At 38.1% G+C, this 18,307-nt stretch overlaps 1 protein-coding gene across 1 annotated transcript in view; it reads left to right on the top strand.

Moving 5' to 3' along the window:
- Positions 1–13,948, top strand: part of LOC124166619 — a 198,850-nt gene extending 184,902 nt beyond the window's left edge. The window contains exons 9-10 of the mRNA XM_046544228.1: positions 2,685–3,842; positions 13,677–13,948. Coding sequence (XP_046400184.1) covers positions 2,685–3,842; positions 13,677–13,770 — 1,252 coding nt within the window. The 3' untranslated portion in view covers positions 13,771–13,948. The remainder of the gene's footprint in view (positions 1–2,684; positions 3,843–13,676) is intronic.
- Positions 13,949–18,307: the final 4,359 nt, after the last annotated feature.

Below are 18,307 nucleotides of genomic sequence, written 5' to 3'. Positions count from 1 at the left end.
TTCGAGAACATTCGAACAATCTTCAATTGTACCCTCATGGATATTTTTTTCATATCTGATTCCTCTTTTCTCCCATTGTTCCCACCTGATTTCAGTCTGGGGATTTTCAAACAAATCACTGAAGTTTCTTAACTTGACTGCACATCCTTCACATTCCCTTACCATGCAGGATTCTACTTCTTGGTCACATGAAATAGCGTCCAAAAAGGTCTTAATTCAGTGGGTATAATGAGTTGTGCGTCTCCTGACTTTGACAGGGCCTTCAACAAATATCTTAGATTTTCATGATACTTGCAAGTGCAAGTCGTGTGGGGTACATCCGTCAAACATTTTATGTAGGTAGGACGCTAGCTACAGAACTTCAAAAATCCACATTTGAGATCCGGATGTTGTTGTCTTGAATAATAGTATGCTTCTTTCAATGTCAAAAGCATATACCGTTTCTGATGCTTTATTTTGCTGCCATCTGGCTTCCTTGAAATTACAAAATCTTTCTGTCCTGGACACATCCAACTGATTGAATCTTGCATATAGAATTTCTGAATTATGTTTATAATATCATCATGAGTTACCTTTTGGGTCTTAGGTGGAGAGGGTTCATCATATTGTAAGTTGAGATATTGCAAAACTCTGTTAACTTTACGCGGACTCTTAGGGAGACATTTTTTGATTCTGCTTACAGCTTTTCCTTGACTTTGCCTACTGTTGTATGGAGATGTTAAAATGGAAGAGGTTTAGGCTTCATAACTTGGTTGGGTTGTGGACATTCTATTTGAGTCTCCTGGTTTCTCTGATGCACTGTCTCTCAGTTTTTGTTTGAAGCGGCGTTGAGCTAATCTATTTTTTTCTTTCTGGTCTTTCATTTGCCTCTTATTCATCTGCTACTTTATTCTGCTTTTCCTCTCTCTATCCTTTTTTTTCATTTCTTCATGTAATCCTGCTTCTTTTCTTCTCTTTCTACTATCACGCTGTCTATCTGCAGGTGTTTTAGCCATATTTATGTATTACACTTCTACCTGGAAATAATTAAGTGGATATGATAAAGATTCTAAGGACAGTTTCTAGAGGTTAATTTCCATTTCTGTGATTCAATAAGGAAATTTAAACATTGATTCTTATTGTAGGGCCTACTCATGCACATTTACTATATACGTTGCCCATTGCAAGCTATATTTTCACATGGAAGAGATAAGGAGGCTATATTCAACCGCACTTAAAATATTTTTAACAGTTCACCTGCAAAAAATATCCCTTTACCTAACATAACCTAATGATAAATTTAAATATATAACATGTAATATCAGCTTAGAGGTTGGAGATAAGGTAATTTATTCAACACAGCTATCTAAAAATAATGCTTATTAAAAACAGACATCACCTAATTTTAGGTAATTCTGTCACAGTAATTCCGTCACATCGCAGTAATTCCGTCACCCTGCCATATGGCCTAGAATAAGCATTTTTGAGAGAATCTAAAATTAAAACCTTAGCGAGTGTCAGAACCTACCTTTCCAGGAGGAAAATTATCCCTCTTTGATAATAAATAGTGATAGAATAAAAACAATTTCGAGTTTTTGTGACGGAATTACCATTTATGTACCTGCACATACATACATATTTTAAAGCCTTTATACATTGCATATTTAAGGTGATGTTTGTTTAAAAACGTTGCCAAAGCAATACAACATAAAACAAAAAGTTCAATAAAAAACAGCTTCCCTTCTTTGTTGATATATATTTCTCTTTAAACTATGATAAAATAGTTCATTACCAATCCTTGACTGCCATCTTGAATTCAATAATCAACAAATGAGTAACTAAGTTATTTGAACAAATTAAATACCGATTTCATAAAATTCAATCATTTAACTGTTTATATATCCAAATAAAATATTTCCCAACTAAATTTTAATTTGAGAGAAAAAGTTGACATTTTCATGGAAATGCCCATATACTATTGATGACACCCTCATGGGCTTGATAAATAAAGATTATGATTATGACTTTGGATGAGAGCAATGCAAGCATAACGCATCATCTTCCTCCTGTATCCATTCTTAGCTTATTAGCTGTCTTAACTTAGCCATCGATACATGATTTTTTTGTGTTCCTGTCATCATAAATTTGGCCAAAAAATTACATTCCATGAGAAAGGAAACAGATTTTCTCAGTCGACTGATTTTAGCAGCATAAAATTTGTCGGGATAGTTTTTCCCTCTAAGTGTAGCTAAGAAAGTTTCCTGTTTTATTTAATTACTAATTGGCCATGTACATCTATGTATTATCAATGTATCATAGCATCATTTTAATACTTTCATTGATTTTATGATCTTGTTATTCCTTTAAACGAGAAATTACAATTATTTTATTTGAAATTAAATTTAACAAAATTATTGCTTTCGTGAAGCAATAGCATTCTATTTGAGGAACTGGTGCAAAATTATTACATATGTATCAGTCAATAATTCACTTCAATGACTTTTTTGTACATTAGGAATAGTCAACCTCCATACAGCAAAAACTTTTGCAAAACACAATTTTTTGTGATATGAAGAAGTTCGTTATAAAGAGGCTTGACTGTATATAACACAATATTTTTCTAGGTCTGGGAGTTCTTTATTTTGCTCCATTTGAAAGTGAGTGTTGTTGTTTGTGTACTGATGAATTCTCTATAAATATTCCAGGACAATAAGTGCAATAAGTGGTGGGTTGGGGGAGGCTTCGTCGATCCACGGCAGGGCGAATTCCCCCATTTACGCCTCCCCGCTGCACGTGAGCCCAGAGAGAGGGTCAAACGAGCCCAGACACAAACATCATTCCTCGAGGGAGGAAACAACACCCCCCACCAAAAACATTGGCTGCCATTGCGTGCGGCGTTGCAGGGGAACGACAAAGTGCACAACAAAGTACAGCAAGGTGTGCTCCGTGAAGGGGAGCCGGGAGGGGAGATCGAGCCAGGACCTGATGATGAGCGTGGACGCTCGTGGTGGCGGCGTTTCCTCCACGTCCGAGTGGGCGACGGGGGGTGGTGGTGGTGGGCGAAGCAGCGGTGGCGATCATTCCCGGAAACGAGTGAGCCGTTGCGACAAGGCTGAGAGACCCGTGTCCGCCCACTGCCGTGACTCGTTCACTCCCCCTTCGTCCCCATCCTGCTGCGTGCACGACTGTGTCTCGAGCGTGGAGCGCAGGCGCGGGACGAGCCTGCCCAGGAGGGGCTGCGGAGTCGAGGTACGGCGCAGGACTCACAGCACGGGACGTACCGCAGCACGGGAGCAAGACACAAGCTCAGACGACGACCTGTCGAGTGGGGGACACAAGTCGTGCTTCCACTCGTCGTCGGGAGGGTGCCGGGCGCAAGAGTTGCCCTCAAAGGGAGGGAAGGGCAAAAGGAGGTGGTTCAAAGCGTCAAAGTCGATGCACGACTTTGAGAAGGAGGCAAGCGAAGCGTTTGGGTCGGAGGGCAAGGGGTCGAGGCTGCGGAGGAGGTCTTCGGAGGAGAGGGAAGGCAAGCTTAGCGTGGCGCGATCCGTCGACAACTTGTCTGTTGACAGCCTGTCGAGCGGCAAGGAGGGCAGGGGAGGTGGGGAGGAGGAAGGGGTCAAGAGGCAAGGGGGAGTGCCTAATTCGCAAGGGGGGAGGCAGGTGATGTACACGGCACGCATGTTGCGGTGTTCGTCCCTCGAAGTGGCCACAATGGGCAAAGCGAACGATGTGATTCAGGCATCGACGGTTGGTGGTGGTGGTGGCGCCACGGTGAAGGAAGATGGCGATGGCAAGAAGGGGAAGAGTAAGAAATTGTCGCTGAGGGCATCGATTAAGAACATGCTGTCTTTCAAACGCAGGTACGTGAGGGGGGAAAGGGGGAGGGAGGAACGAGATGACAAAAAAGAGGTCAACAATTGCCCCCTCCCACCCACCATTGCCTTCGGTTACCCGTATAAGATCGATGAGAATTTCCACTCGTTTATTACTCAGTTGAATCGAATGCCCACTTATATTCAACTTGTCATTTTTTGTCTCAAAGAGACCACTGTCTGAGCTGACTGTATTATCCCCTTCATATTTTATGCATTTATCTTAGAATGCTGCAGTGTTATTTGTATTTGAGGGGTCTACATAGGAAATAATTTTACCACGTATTTTGGTAGCAGCTACAAAGATGGGGGCCATTTTATATCTTATTGCTTTTCCCATGAAGAATGAATTGCTGTCGCTGTCCAAATGATATGGTGCCACTGTACTTCAAGCATTTATATCTAGGTCTGTTTGCAAGATACTATCATTATGTGCACATTGTTTTAAAATATTTTTGTTGGCATTGTTTATTTTCATTGTGGTGAACGACTTTTTTTCTTTTTAAGTGCATTTTATACTTTTTTGGAAAAAGCGTGTTTTTAAAATATCTTTTTTAAAAGATGCATGCATTAGTGAACGTGTATTCATTATTTAATGATGGCACAAAGTGAGCGCCATCGCGTGATTTTTATCATGATTAGAGAGAAAACGATGTGATCTATCTCAATTCAACAGTCACTTAAAATGATTAGGATAGTTGGATATCTTTTTTCTTATTTACTGTTAGGTATGCTCTCATATGGAACAAAATGGCCATAACTTATGGTTAACGTGAAAATTACAATATAATAAAGGTGTATAAGAAAAAAAGGGTGATAAATTTATCGCTGAAAATGTCATTCCAAGTACGTAATCGTGGCTGCATTAATGGTCTCTAGTTGTCTCGGTACGATTAGCGAAGGTAGGTAGGCAGTCTCGTGGGTGTCTCCTTGGTATGATTAGTGCAGGTTTTACGAGATAAAGAGGTTCACTACAAAGAGGTTTGCCTATAAATTTACATGTAAATCTGACGGGACCGTAAGGGTGGTATGAAGTATGGAGGTTTATGATGTAAAGAGGTTCACTACAAAGAGGTTTTACTGTACATGGTACAAGAGATATAAATCACGACAATTTTGCGGCTTTATCTTGAGTAATTTGGTCTGTGCATTGATGAGTATTTGTTTCAGTTGGGAGGACACATTGCTTTATGTGAGAGATAATGTGCATGTTGTGATAGTGTCATGCTTACAGTCCAAGATGTAAAGAAAAACAGTGGCACATCATTGTCAAGATGACAGCTGGTGGCATTGCTGCAATGATGAGCAGGAATTTTTTCAAGTAGGTTTCATACTTGCTTGTAGGCCATTTAAACATTTCCGTTCAAAACCGTAAGAATGCTACAATCACCAGAGAGTATTATGTGTGCTGTGTGAAGCTATTTTGTGAATTCAATGAGCAGTTTGAATGTTGGTAATCAGTGGAAGTTTATGCTGTTGGTCAAGTCAATAACTGGAAGTAGAAAAGAAACAAAAGGCAAATATGTTGAATCTTTTTGAAGTTTTTGGTGAGGAAAAAAAATTCTAATTCTGGGAGAAGGCGATGTTACATCAAATTTATGCTATGCATCGAGGGCTAACAACTCAGACCACAAACATTGCCCATTGCTGTTTTGATCATTCAGACAGATATTCAGGTTAGTCAAAGCTATTCAGTCATTTAACTATGAAAAGGCATCTAGTGAGGTGAGAAGAATTGTATTATTTTCTTTTCTTTTTAAATCATTTGTATTGTTTGTTTTTTTTATTTTTTAGCCTTATTTATGTTCTTATGTGTCGTCCAGGTTAAAAATTTTTAATTGTTACTCGTAATTATAGCACTTATTGTTTTTTGTTTGTATTCTTAGTAATGAAGATGGTGAATTAATTTGTGGTAACATTGGCTTTTAACTTCTTTAAATTTTTTCCTCTGCCAAAACTCCAGAAAGACTTAACATAATTGCAAATTTTTAAAAAATTGGTTAATGAGAATTTCGTAAGAAATAAGTACATAAATAGGTAGTGAGTTTTAATTTTATCAACTTGTTTTCTGTTTTGTATTCATCAGTATTGATTTGTATTTATTTCTTGCTGCTGTGTCTTAGCCAAATTTTGGTAATTGGTTATCACATTTCATTTGTTTTTTGTACTAATTTTGTTTCGTACCTAAAACTTTCCTGTGCAATATTTTGATGAATATATAGTATTTTATTTTATGATTTGTTTAGTTTTCATTGTACGTAGATAATTGAGACATATCAGAAGAAGTGGCCTATTGCCGCATGTAGTTACATCTGGTTGGAAAATGTACTTAACACATCTTACATGGGTATGATTCAAGTTTTATCCTGTGTCTGTTGTGAGATTGACTTGTGACATGCTCTTATAGTTTGGCATTTCGGCACGAGTGTAAATTGCTCATAAGTGAGTACGTAAAGTGGTGTGTTCCTTTTTTATGTGAACCGAGAGCATAGCTAATGAAAGTGTAAGTGCACTTGATGAACAAAATGTGCAATATCACACTTGTCTTTTTCCTCCTTTTAATTGCAATGCTTGCAAAATTTTGGTTTCTTGCATCACTGCAAAGCACATAGGCTAGCAATGAGTGAGTTTACATTGTGCACTTTTTTCTCTTCCTTCGTTTGTCTGCTTGTTTATGTTGAAGCACCATACACTGACATTTTTTTTAAATGAAGACATTGTAGTTCTGTTCTGTAATTGTTTTCAGTCTATAAAGAAAGTTGGAATGATTTGAAAGTAAAAGTAAATACACTGAGTGAGAAGCCAATTGTAGTTTTTTTCACGCTTGAAACAACCTGTCCAACTCTCCTTCTGTAGTTTGCATGTTGGGGCGTAATTTGTGTGGGGCCTTAAGTTTTAAGTTTGGTGCAGAGCTAGATCGTATTCAGAGTAGTACTGTGAAGTGTTCAAGTAAAATGGATGTGCATGATGTAGTCTTTAGACAGTAAATAGATTTTTACTTGTAGTCTTCTTACTCTTCTTGATTCGGATAGCACTAGAGACCTGTGATTAGAGTAATCCTGCAAAGTACATACCTGAACTTGCCAACTTTCACTCGGCTGGCAGTGGTATCAAATGTTAATGCTCAAGTCTTGAGTTATCTGAGTGTGGCCGTACTTGACTGCTCACTTACCGCGAGTCTGCAGTCAACCGCTGTGTATCAACGGGTTCGGGAAACTCGTCAGTGGCTTGGGCGTTCACTTAAAAATTTTCTTTCTTCTAGTCTGTGACTAGTCGGGAGGGTTATGAGTGGCTGTGAAAATGAGGCATAATTATCAGGCAGCCAGGGGAGTATGACTGTACCTTATGATTTGTCGTCAGTTGCAGCTATATTTTCGGTGTCGATGTCAATTCTGCAGTCCCTCAGGAGGCTCATAAGTCACTCACCTCTCTACTAATTCACAGCACTATTATTTCACACGCTGCACTACAACTGCACACTCTGCACCTACAAATTCGCTTAGATAATTATTGACTTAAGTCACATTGGACTACTAGATGACCCTGCGCCGCTATATAATATCGTCGTGTGAGCACCAAGCGAGCATAAAGTATCCATTTAATTTTTTCATTTCGGGGGGGGGGATCAAAACCCCTTTACTCCCCCCCCCCCCCCCGGCTACGGCCTTGGCTCTAATTGAGATGTGGATCAGAAACGTGGGGACCGGAAGTAAATCTGCATTTCATTCCTCACTCTCGATGCAATTCTTTTGAATTTGTTGCGTGGATATTTTTTCTTTTTGGAGAAAAATAATTTCAGTTCATCATGATCAACAGTCAACAATCCTAAGAATGATTTGATACAGCTCTCCACTGAATTAGCTCTAATCTGCTAATCTATTAACACCTACTTTCTACTGCACATTCTTCATCATCTTCTCCATGAATGGCATCCTAGCTCTGTCGTTCTTCCCTTCTACCTGTCCTTCAACGATAATTTTCACCATATCATCACGATGATGACACTTCCCCAATAGCATGACATATTGCTTCTAAGTCTAAAAGATGCCATCAGAAACCAAAGCAGCTATCAGAAATTGATGGCAAATCTTTTCTTCATTTTGACATTTGAGTGGTATGTGCATAAATTTTAATCTAAAATGTACATCACCTAGTGATTCCTGTTTTAGATGAAAATGGTCAGTGCTGTACCCATGGCTTTCAAAAGACTTCTCTCCCACGTTTCCAAGAACTTCCTCATTACTCACCAAATCTCTCCTTTTGAATTTCATCATTCCTTTGTCGCACCTCATTGCCACGGCTTCCAGCCTTGATTTTTCTGCTGCTGTCAGTGTCCATGCGTTGCTACTATAAGGAAGCATGCTCCAAATGAATTGAAAGTCCTCATGACCCTTACTTCAATGCTTATACTTCCATCTAAAAAAAATTTTAAAATATCAGTCATTAATGACGTGAAGAACCAACTGTCTAGAAAAACGGCATTATTACATTCAAACGCCGGTAGTTTCCCCAGAGTACGTCACACTTACAATTAGTCTAGATTTGTGGAGTCGAATTCCGGCTATTAAGAGACTCCCCATTTTCAGAAATACCTTCTTTGTTTAGGCTATTCTATTTGGGCTGCCTATTCCATCTTGCCACTCGTCTCTGAGCTACCCAAGGAGGGAGTAGAACAGTTATTTATTGGTGCATATTACTCCATGAATATATCTGTTCCTCAGAAGCAAAGGACACTATGTCCGTTTTCCTAATTTTTCAGGAGAGCAGTGTTAAGGTTTAAAAAAAAAATTTAACCAGTAATTATTAGAAGGTTAGTTTGTAACATTTTTATATCACAATGCTATTGGTATAGTAACCTAACCTGTGAGTAATTACTGGTTAAATAAAAAAAAATCATAAAACCGCTCTCTTGAAAAATCAAGAAAACGGACATAGTGTCCTCTACCTCCGAGGTACAGATATGGGGATGATATTTATGGTCTGGTGCTTGCTGGGTCATTTACAGAAAGTGATTTCATTAAGTTGTTACCAAGAATGTTCAAAAACATATATATACTAATAGTTTTTGTCCATCCACCCGTCCTCCTCATATTTCGCCCGACTTATATATGTAGCCGGGAAAGGGCCAGCTGCCAGTGTGTATATAATACGACCTTTTCAGCGGAGGTGAATGTGTGTAACATGCACACACAGGTAACATATGACGATTCAAGTGTAAAGGGACCAGTATAACCTTTCCAGTGTTAGTGACCAAATAGTTTTTGTTTGGATATATAGATGCTAATATGCATGTATAATTATTATTTTACGGATGAGTGGTGCATGAGCTCTTGTGATGTTGTGGTTGCATGTTGGTGTTGGAGTTTCATTTCTATGCCTAAAGGCTGGTTCGTAGAACAATTAGTAATAAATATGAATTAGGATTAACCCTATAACTGCCAGCCCATTTCATGTGGGATGTACGAAGACTGCCAAGGCTATTTTCTGGAATCAATAACATTTCAGATTTAAAAAATTTTCAACTACTTAATTTTATTAAATACGTCTAGATTTTTTTCCCAATTCTTAAGATATATTTACATCTTACAACCATAGATAGATACATAATGGGGTTTACATAAATTACAGCCGTTGAAAAGGCCACAATCATGAAATAAAAGTGAAATAATTCGGGCCGTTAAATTGGCCCCTGGCAGTTTTCGTGCTAACAGCGAGGACGGATATATCGGCTCGGTGGCAGTAAAAGGGTTAATGAATAAATTAGCTTCAAAGCTTTGAGGCATTCATAGAATAATTTAGCATGCACTGAAAGCCATCTATCATTATTCTGCAGAACTATAATAGCAATCTGCTGCATACATTGATGTATTGAAATGGAGTTGGGCTGTTTCTGAGCCATATTGATTCCTTTTCCAGAGTTAACTCATCAATTCCATATCATATCCACATTATTTTTCATTTTGAGGTGTATTCTTCCACAATGAAACAATGAAAACTGAAAGTACACAGTTTCAAAGTGAATGAAAAAAATATATACCTATGCTACATTTTTCCAAAATTCCATGCTATTTTTTTCTATGAATGCCATTTTCTATGATGTATGAGTACTGGATTCTCATGATAAGTGCTGTCTATGAATAATTTATTGCTTATTATTTCTATAAAGTGGCCTTACATGTACATATTTAAACCAGCCTGCCTTGATATGTTATTTTCAGAGATTGAACAACTCCATAGTATTTAGCATACTTTTGGATTTAACTCCTGATTGTTGTCTCTCTGCCTCCTGCAAACTGTCCCTTCTCCTCATTTTATCATTGTCCTTCAACTCCCTCTAAGATGGGAGATTATTATTCATGTGCCCTCTACACCAACTACATTTAATTAAGTTGTTAAATGAGCGAGATGACAAATGATAGTTCCTGCTCAAGATTAGATTAGATTGAAGGTAAAATGAAAGACCTGGCGGATGACCCGAGAAAACTTAGTGAAGGAGATAGGCTGCGAAAGCACCGAATGTAATTAGATGGCATTCAATCATAAAATCTATGTTGCATGAATAGTCCTTTACATTTCAATGCTATGGATGAAATTATTTTATGGTGAATGGGGTTATAAATTTATTATTTAATGCTTCCTTCTTTTATTGAAATGTCTTTTTTGCACGTACTTGAATCAACCATGCTTTTCATATCATTAATTTATATTAATTCCATATGAGTTTGTTGGTTTCTTTTCATTTGTCTCTTTCATTTATTTTCAGAGTGATAGCATACAGTGTAACAAAGAAGTAATGCCCGTGAATTTGATATATATGTATATGTTATCTCTTCCATTAACCCTTCAGCTGTGGCTAACATACATGTGCAAGTGATTGGGGGAAAATATACGTGGACGTATGACCATGTTGAATGTAAGATTCCAGGCTCTTCAGCTGCATTTGTTGTTTATGAGAGATGACAGTTTTGAAAGCCATCCTGCTTTCATCTTGAGGTGGGAGGTTTGGTGAGGAGAAGCCTTGGTTTTTGCCCTTGAAGAGATTCTCGTACTGCTGAAGGGGATCTTACAACTGACTGAGAGAAGAACCGCCGTCGCATTTTATCGGTTTGCCACAACTTATGTTCAAAAGGTTTTCCATTCTATGCCTCTCACGGCGGCAGTCACGATCAGTACTTATCCTTGAGACGTTATTCCTATTCCAGGAATCACCGAGCATTGGTCGGGGTGATTAAAATCTCGACCATCCTTCCTAGAAACGGTGTTCTACAGGTGAGAAGGGAAGCCTTGGAAATCTACAAGTCATTAACAGAGACATTGATCCCAATCAGCAACGTGTGGAAGAGCAATGAGCAATTAGTGGAAGGAGGGCCAGTGCTATAAAGCAGAGATAGATCAAGGCTTCTAACCTTTGTCCTGGAGATTAAAGCAGGGCAATAGCATACCCAGCAAGGGGCGGGGGGGCAGCTGCCACCCTAGAAGCAAAAATCGTAAAAGTCTTTAAGCAATATCAGTACACGATCCTGGGTACGCCCTTGAAGCAGGGTGTCTTTTGAAACGGTTGTCACTCACAAACAACAAATGTCGCTCGAGAACCTGGAATCTTATATTTGCACTGCTGCGGAAAGCTGCGCCAGAATTCAACGTAGAATCATCTCTTCTGACGCGCTCCTCCAGACCCAACTTATCTCTCTGTTTCAAACTCTTTCTTCCACACACCAACGGATGAAGTTCTTCATGAAAAAATATTTAGCTGGTCTTAGCTGGGATTCGAACCCGGATCTCACGATTGCCGGTCAGGCGTGTTAACCAGTTACACCACCAAGCCATTTTCTCAGAGCGAACTTCGGGATGGGTGTATTTAACTTTGCACCCGTGTGCATGGCTGCGTACAAAGTCACTTGTTCCTGCGGTGCTTCTTTCTTCCATGATTGGAACAATTGGCATCCTCACATCTCACCAAAACTATTCCCTTTCTCGCTTGCCAGCAGTCGAATTCCATTCCTCCAAGCCTCTAGCCCATCCTTCCAATCTCCTAGCGATGCTCTCTCGAGACTGGATGCTGAAAATGGAAAATTAAAATCGAACTTCTAATAATGTCTGTTATATAAATTTTAGCTGATGAAATAACTTCACCTATTTACCTAAGTTCCGCTAATGCATGTCCTAAGAGGGTGGACCCACGTACGGAAAGAATCAGGAGAGGATCAAAAGGGTCTTGTATGTACCTGCTCTGCCCTTCCTTGCGGAAAAGAAGGCTGTGACCTCCGTGGCCAATTTTCTGCACAGGGTGGTTGTTTTACAATCTAAGTTCCGCCGCTGAAGGGTTAATGGAGGCTGATGTAACATGCATTGCAAAGTGCATCACACACTTTTCATTTGGGTACTACTTTGGCTATTTTTTACTGAAAGAGTGAAACACAGTTTGGAAAATTGAAGTGAAGGTTTGGTGATGGAATTTTTGTGCCATGAAACTTTGAGTTTACCAGTTATTATTCATTTTACTATTAGATGTCTAAGTTTGGTTGGTGCTCTGTGCACCCTTCATTTATTCTTTAACTTTCGCCCTCTCCCGTTTTAATACACACGAATTTCTTACCCATAGACAATCGTGGGTATCCATGTTGATTGAAATGTAATGTATGGCATTTCTACAGTTTTATTGGTGAGCTAGTTAATTCAATTAACTCATGGATAAGTTTATGTTATAAATAAATCCTATTTTTTGCTTATTTAACAATTTAATATAAATTTTTAATCCAGACAGTGAAAATTATGAAGATAACTTACTAACATGCAAATATTTGCACTGCTGCTGAGTAAATATAGAAATATGTTTTTATGGTGAAAGTCATCATAAATACAAAGTAATACTGGATTTAAAGATAAAACATTGTCTGTGATTAGCAACAGTTGCGACTGTGATTGGTACCTATCATTTTTTTTTAAACAGCTACCAAATAGTTATTTCTTGCATTCAGTAAGCATTTGAAGTGTTTTTCGACAGTTAAATAAATGCTATATCACGAGGATGACAGAGTTCAAGCTGAAATATTTCTTAGAAAATTAAAAATTTTCCAATTTACTGTAAATTGAATACCCGGGTATATATGACACTGGGTTTGAACAGTGCCCATATATGAAACAGAATTATAAATGGATGATACTGCATTGTAAGAGCAGCCACCATTTCTTCTAACCTACTGTTGACCTTGTTAGGTCTATTAATCTTTTCCATGTTTCACATAAATAATTCTACATCTGATCATGGGAGTGAATTTCAAATAGTATGCCAGGTGGTGTTTTTTGTTCTGGTAATTATTGAGAGCCACATGTCACTGATCCATAGTCTGTTATCTTTTTTAAAATTATTTTTATTGTTTTTTAATATTCTGGGCTTCTCTAAAAATTCTCATTTTTTAATATTTCTCTCTTGTGGGGATAGTGGGTTACTTGCAGTCTAAGTCACATCATATCCTTGGGCAGTGTGTTCTACAACAGCCAATTTTGCGATATAATCCAGTTGGATGGTGATACTGTGTTTTTTGACAAGGTGTCTGGAAGAAGAGAAGAAATGTTATCTATTTGATAATGGGGGGAAAACCAAAAATAATACTGTTCCTCATATGGACATCACCCATCAATGTTTCAGTCCCCAAGAGTGCCACATTGTGGTGCCTCATCAACTGCGTAAACTCAAGGTTTCATGTGCATTAGGATTTAAGAAGGTGTGTGGTGATTCTTCTGCTTTTGCTTCGCTCTCGTGATACCCACTAATGCCTGTGCAGTGATCTCATTATTGTCAATGTGTTCTATTTGCTTCAGGGAAGAGAACCAGATATCTACTGCCATCGGACCAAAATGCACTTGCCAGCTAAGTCTTCCCAAGAATGCCGCTATGACGCATGTGGATTTTTAAATAACTTTCATAAGGAATTCTAATCTTTTCTTGTTGAAAAAAGAAATGAAAATTTTTCATAAAATTGCCATTCCGTCCACCATGTTATTAAACTTGTGAAAGAAATTTGTCTAGGAAGAAATTTAATTGAGCACATGATTGATTTCATTAAATATTTTTACTAAATAATGCAACAAAACCATGGCGTGAAGTGAATTGTTCCTACCTATGCATCCAGATAGACTAGATAGATAGTGTTGACTTGCCTATCCATTCGATGGTTCCAGGTTTGAAACCCCAGTTGGCTTGTTTATTTTTATTCCTGCATGAATGTTTTCTGGGCATTGTGTTACTTGGAAATAATGCCAGATGTCTATGTGGGATCCTTGATGCAGGCTGAAGTAACATCACAATATGTGTTTCTCTTATGGAAAGATAATGCTTTGACTTATGATCAAATATACTGTCATTGCACACCTTGATTAAACATTTCTCGGCTTTCTAACAGTCAGGGTTGCTGGTAAATGTGCAATGAGCTCCAAACAATTGAAGGCTGATGCCCCCTCCCCAAATTAAGCCAACAAATAGTGCACCTGACCATAGTGAGAAGGAAAGATCTCTAAAACTGTGCTCCATTTAACTATGTACTGCATTGGAAATCGTTACCACTTTGACTGCATTGGAAATCACAACCACATACTCTGAAACCACTTTTCTCAGTTCATAAAATAAGAATGAGATTGCGACTCAGGAACTTGGAAGATGAATTAATATGATCCCATAATACAGTCTTGCGCATTCAATGCACTATCCTTGTATAAAAATTTTACTAATTTTTCCCATTTAACATAATACAAGAGTGTCGGCCTGGGCAAGCTTCATGTAACATCTTCTTTACTACAGGCCTGTGCAATGTGCATAAGATTTGGACGTGACACCTTTGCGGCCAGCCAGCAGTGTGACCATAATTGTCCCTATGTATTCCCTATAAACTGTGATTTTAACTACAGTTTTACTTTTCCTTTGTTTTAACAATCCATTTATTTTCATATAATTGCCATCCGTTCACCATGTTATAAAACTTGTAAAAGAAATTTGTCTAGGAAGAAGTTGGTAATGGTAATTAAAAAAAGCTGGTAAAAAAGCCATTCAATATGTAGCAGTTAACACTCGATGCATGGAAATTTGAATTCACTATCTTTTAAAATGTGGTCTTGGCTGAAACAAACTAGACGGCAATCTTTTGCTTTAATTACTCTCCATCAAGAATCCACGTGTATTTTCAAAAACTTCCTGCTAAATGCTCAAAGTACAGATAATGAATTTATGATAAGTTGTATTGAGTAATGGCATACAATGCCGTCGAGGGGTTAGGTGGAAGAGGAGACTTATTAGTCTCAACCTCACCCGAATAAAGTCTTATCATTATTATTATGATTGTGGCAGCTGATGCCCAATTGGTAGTATCTTGATTGTTTCTGGCTTTTCTTTGTGAAAATCCATTCTAAATAATAAAACGTTATTGTACTTTTCCACACGATTTAATTAATACGACCGGTTTCGTCGCAGAGGCGACATCATCAGGTACAGAATCCGTTATAATAACAGTTATTTTGTTCTTGTTTATCTGGTTGCTATTACGTTGGTAGGGGAGATTCCCCTGAAGCTGAGTGACGCTCCAACCCCAACGCAACCCTCCCCTACCAACGTAATAGCAACCAGATAAACAAGAACAAAATAACTGTTATTATAACGGATTCTGTACCTGATGATGTCGCCTCTGCGACGAAACCGGTCGTATTAATTAAATCGTGTGGAAAAGTACAATAACGTTTTATTATTTTGGTAGTATCTTACTACATTCTGCACTACTGTATTTTTTCGTTCAAAGGCAGAATTACGTATGGTGGTTTTTGAATGGCCAACGAAAACTACCACACATGCATGTCATTGAATTATGTGATTCATAAGGGTCCCAAATTGCCAGCGGATGTGCTTAAGAAGGCTTGAGGTTGTAGTGATTGCAGATATAACCTGAATGTATAGAAGTATTAAATTGCACCAGGACATTAACGATATGCAATGGATGCTTTGGAGATTATGTCACAAGGAAGATGTGCAAGAGTAGTGCTGGACCACTGCAATTTATGGTATGAAATCGGCTCCATTTTTGGCTAATCAGACTTCATCGATTGGTATACAATGAAGGTGCAGAATTTCCTGTTGTATTTCAAATAATTGTACATGAGATGTTATGGATGACATAATTCACTCAGTTCGAACCATTGACTGAGGATTGATATTGCAGTATCAATTGAAGAAGCTTTTAGATCGTGGAGGCTTTGAGTTTCGCAAATGGTTTAGCAACACATTTGATCTGATAAAGAATGTACCCTCAGAAGTTTGAACAGGGGTGCCGACTTACAAAAAATATTGGGGGGGCCCAAACCAGGGATCTTGCCCCAGGAAATTTTATAAGTAGTGAGTTTTAAGTTTTTTTTAGCATTTTAGAAGAGTCATATGACCAACATTAGATCCCTTATAACTCGATTCTCGATATCTGGACTATCCGGGGAAAATCGACAAGCCTGACACATTTTTTCCTCACACCTATAACTAATTTTAGAGGGGGCTTGGGCCCCCTCAGGCCCCATGGAGTCGGCACCACTGAGTTTGAATGCTAAAGCCAGAGTTTTTTACCTTTCGGTATGGAAACCAACGTGCCGGAGAAATATAGGGTTTGGCATGGAAGGAAGGATAAACTTTTGTATATTTGTAAAATTTGATGCTGGATTTATTGATTTTAAGAAAAGAACCATATTGTCGGAGATTGCTTGCTTATTTTATCCACTTGGTTTTAAAAGCCACGTCAAAATTTTGCGGATAATCCAATGTCTTTGTCTTTGCAGACTAAATTGGGATAACTATCCTCCAGACAAAGTGGCTGTCAAATGGAAGGATTTCTGAAATGAGTTGCCAATGAATTATGTCGTCGCTTCAAATAAGACCCAACTTTCAGTTGTGTACCTTTAAGGACAGTTCTGAAGGGGGCTATGCTGCAGTGGTTTATTTACGAAGTGTGAATTCAGACGAGACCGTTGCTGCATCATTACCGATAACCAAATCTGAGGTTATACCCAGGGGCAGTGTGGGATGATTGGGGGCCCTCCCCCGGAAAATTTTAGGAAATTGTATGCCCAGGAAATATATTTTGACTCCATTCTGGCCATTAGAAATTAGATAAACGTTTATAAATAATAGTGATTTCGTTATAAAAAATGCTATGAAAAGTGGCAATTTCACAGTTTATAAAACTTGAAATTTTATTTTGGTTCTGTTATCTGTTTAGTGAATTTGTTCCTTGAAAGTGCACTGAAATCTAAAAAATCTAGAGAATAATGTTATCGAAAAACCCATTTCAAAAAGCATCAGTTTCCCTTTTATATTCCAACTCCTTTATTTTTTTGTATGTTATCTTTTTACGCTGGAACAAAGTAAATAAAGGAACCAATGAAAGCACGGAATTTTACAATTGCAAAGAACTTTGGTTCAAATAATTCGAGTCTTTTTTTATCACACCTTCCATATGCGCTTAACCAGGGGCGGTGTCGGTGTGAGGTGATAGGGGGCCCTTGGCAGCGGCTCTTGATGGCGCCATCCTTAGCGGGGTATTCGGGGGTCCTCCCCCGGAAAATGTTAGGAAATTGAATGCTCGGGAATGGATTTTGACGCTATTCTGCACCTTAAATACTTGATTAAAGTTAGTAAAAAAACATCAATTTTGTTAGTAAAAATGCTATGAAAAATGATAATTTCACAGCTTTTAAAACTAAATAAAAAAATAACTCTGAAATAAGCTTTTCAAATAACCCTTTCAAGAAATCATCAGGTTTTCTTTTATCTTCAGACTTAATTATCATCTATAATACATATTTCTCCTGTATAGATACCTTTTTCTCAACTTATACGAACCAAACTCTGCAAATGAGGTACCAAAATGCACAGAATTTATCAGAGAACATGCGACGGCATACCTTACTTCCTAATTATTGCTATTGTTTCCTAAAATTGGTTTTTAAATAATTAAAAAAACAAAAACCGGTAAATATTCATGACGTTAACGGCGCACAAACTGATACATTTGTTCATTTGATACAATATCTCGCATTCTTTAAATAACTTTTATCAAAATGCGGCTGATTCCACATTCAAGTCTCCTGTTGATACGTAAGTATGAGTCATCATGTGCGTTTAACAGAGGATAGTTTAATTACTTCCAATGTTGTGTTTAAAGAGGTCCTCTGACCTCAATTTGTACGAGAACATTCCAATTAAATTTGTACATAAGACCCTGCCTTTTTTTCTACATTTTAAAATTAGACACGCGCCTATCCCTCTGTGGACCTGCATTAAAAAGAGTGGAGGAAGCCCGCTGGAAGCGGGCGCAACACGCTCGTTTTTATTAATTTTTATATAATCTTTTTACCTTACAACTAGAGATGTGCGAATAGTATCCGCGAATACTCGAATACCTCGAATACTAGAAAGTATTCGATAT

The sequence above is a fragment of the Ischnura elegans genome, chromosome 10 (genome assembly GCF_921293095.1).
Source record: "Ischnura elegans chromosome 10, ioIscEleg1.1, whole genome shotgun sequence".
Classification (NCBI taxonomy): Eukaryota; Metazoa; Arthropoda; class Insecta; order Odonata; family Coenagrionidae; genus Ischnura; species Ischnura elegans.
The sequence above is the reverse complement of the archived record's forward strand: the minus strand, read 5'-3'. Positions and strand labels throughout refer to the sequence as shown.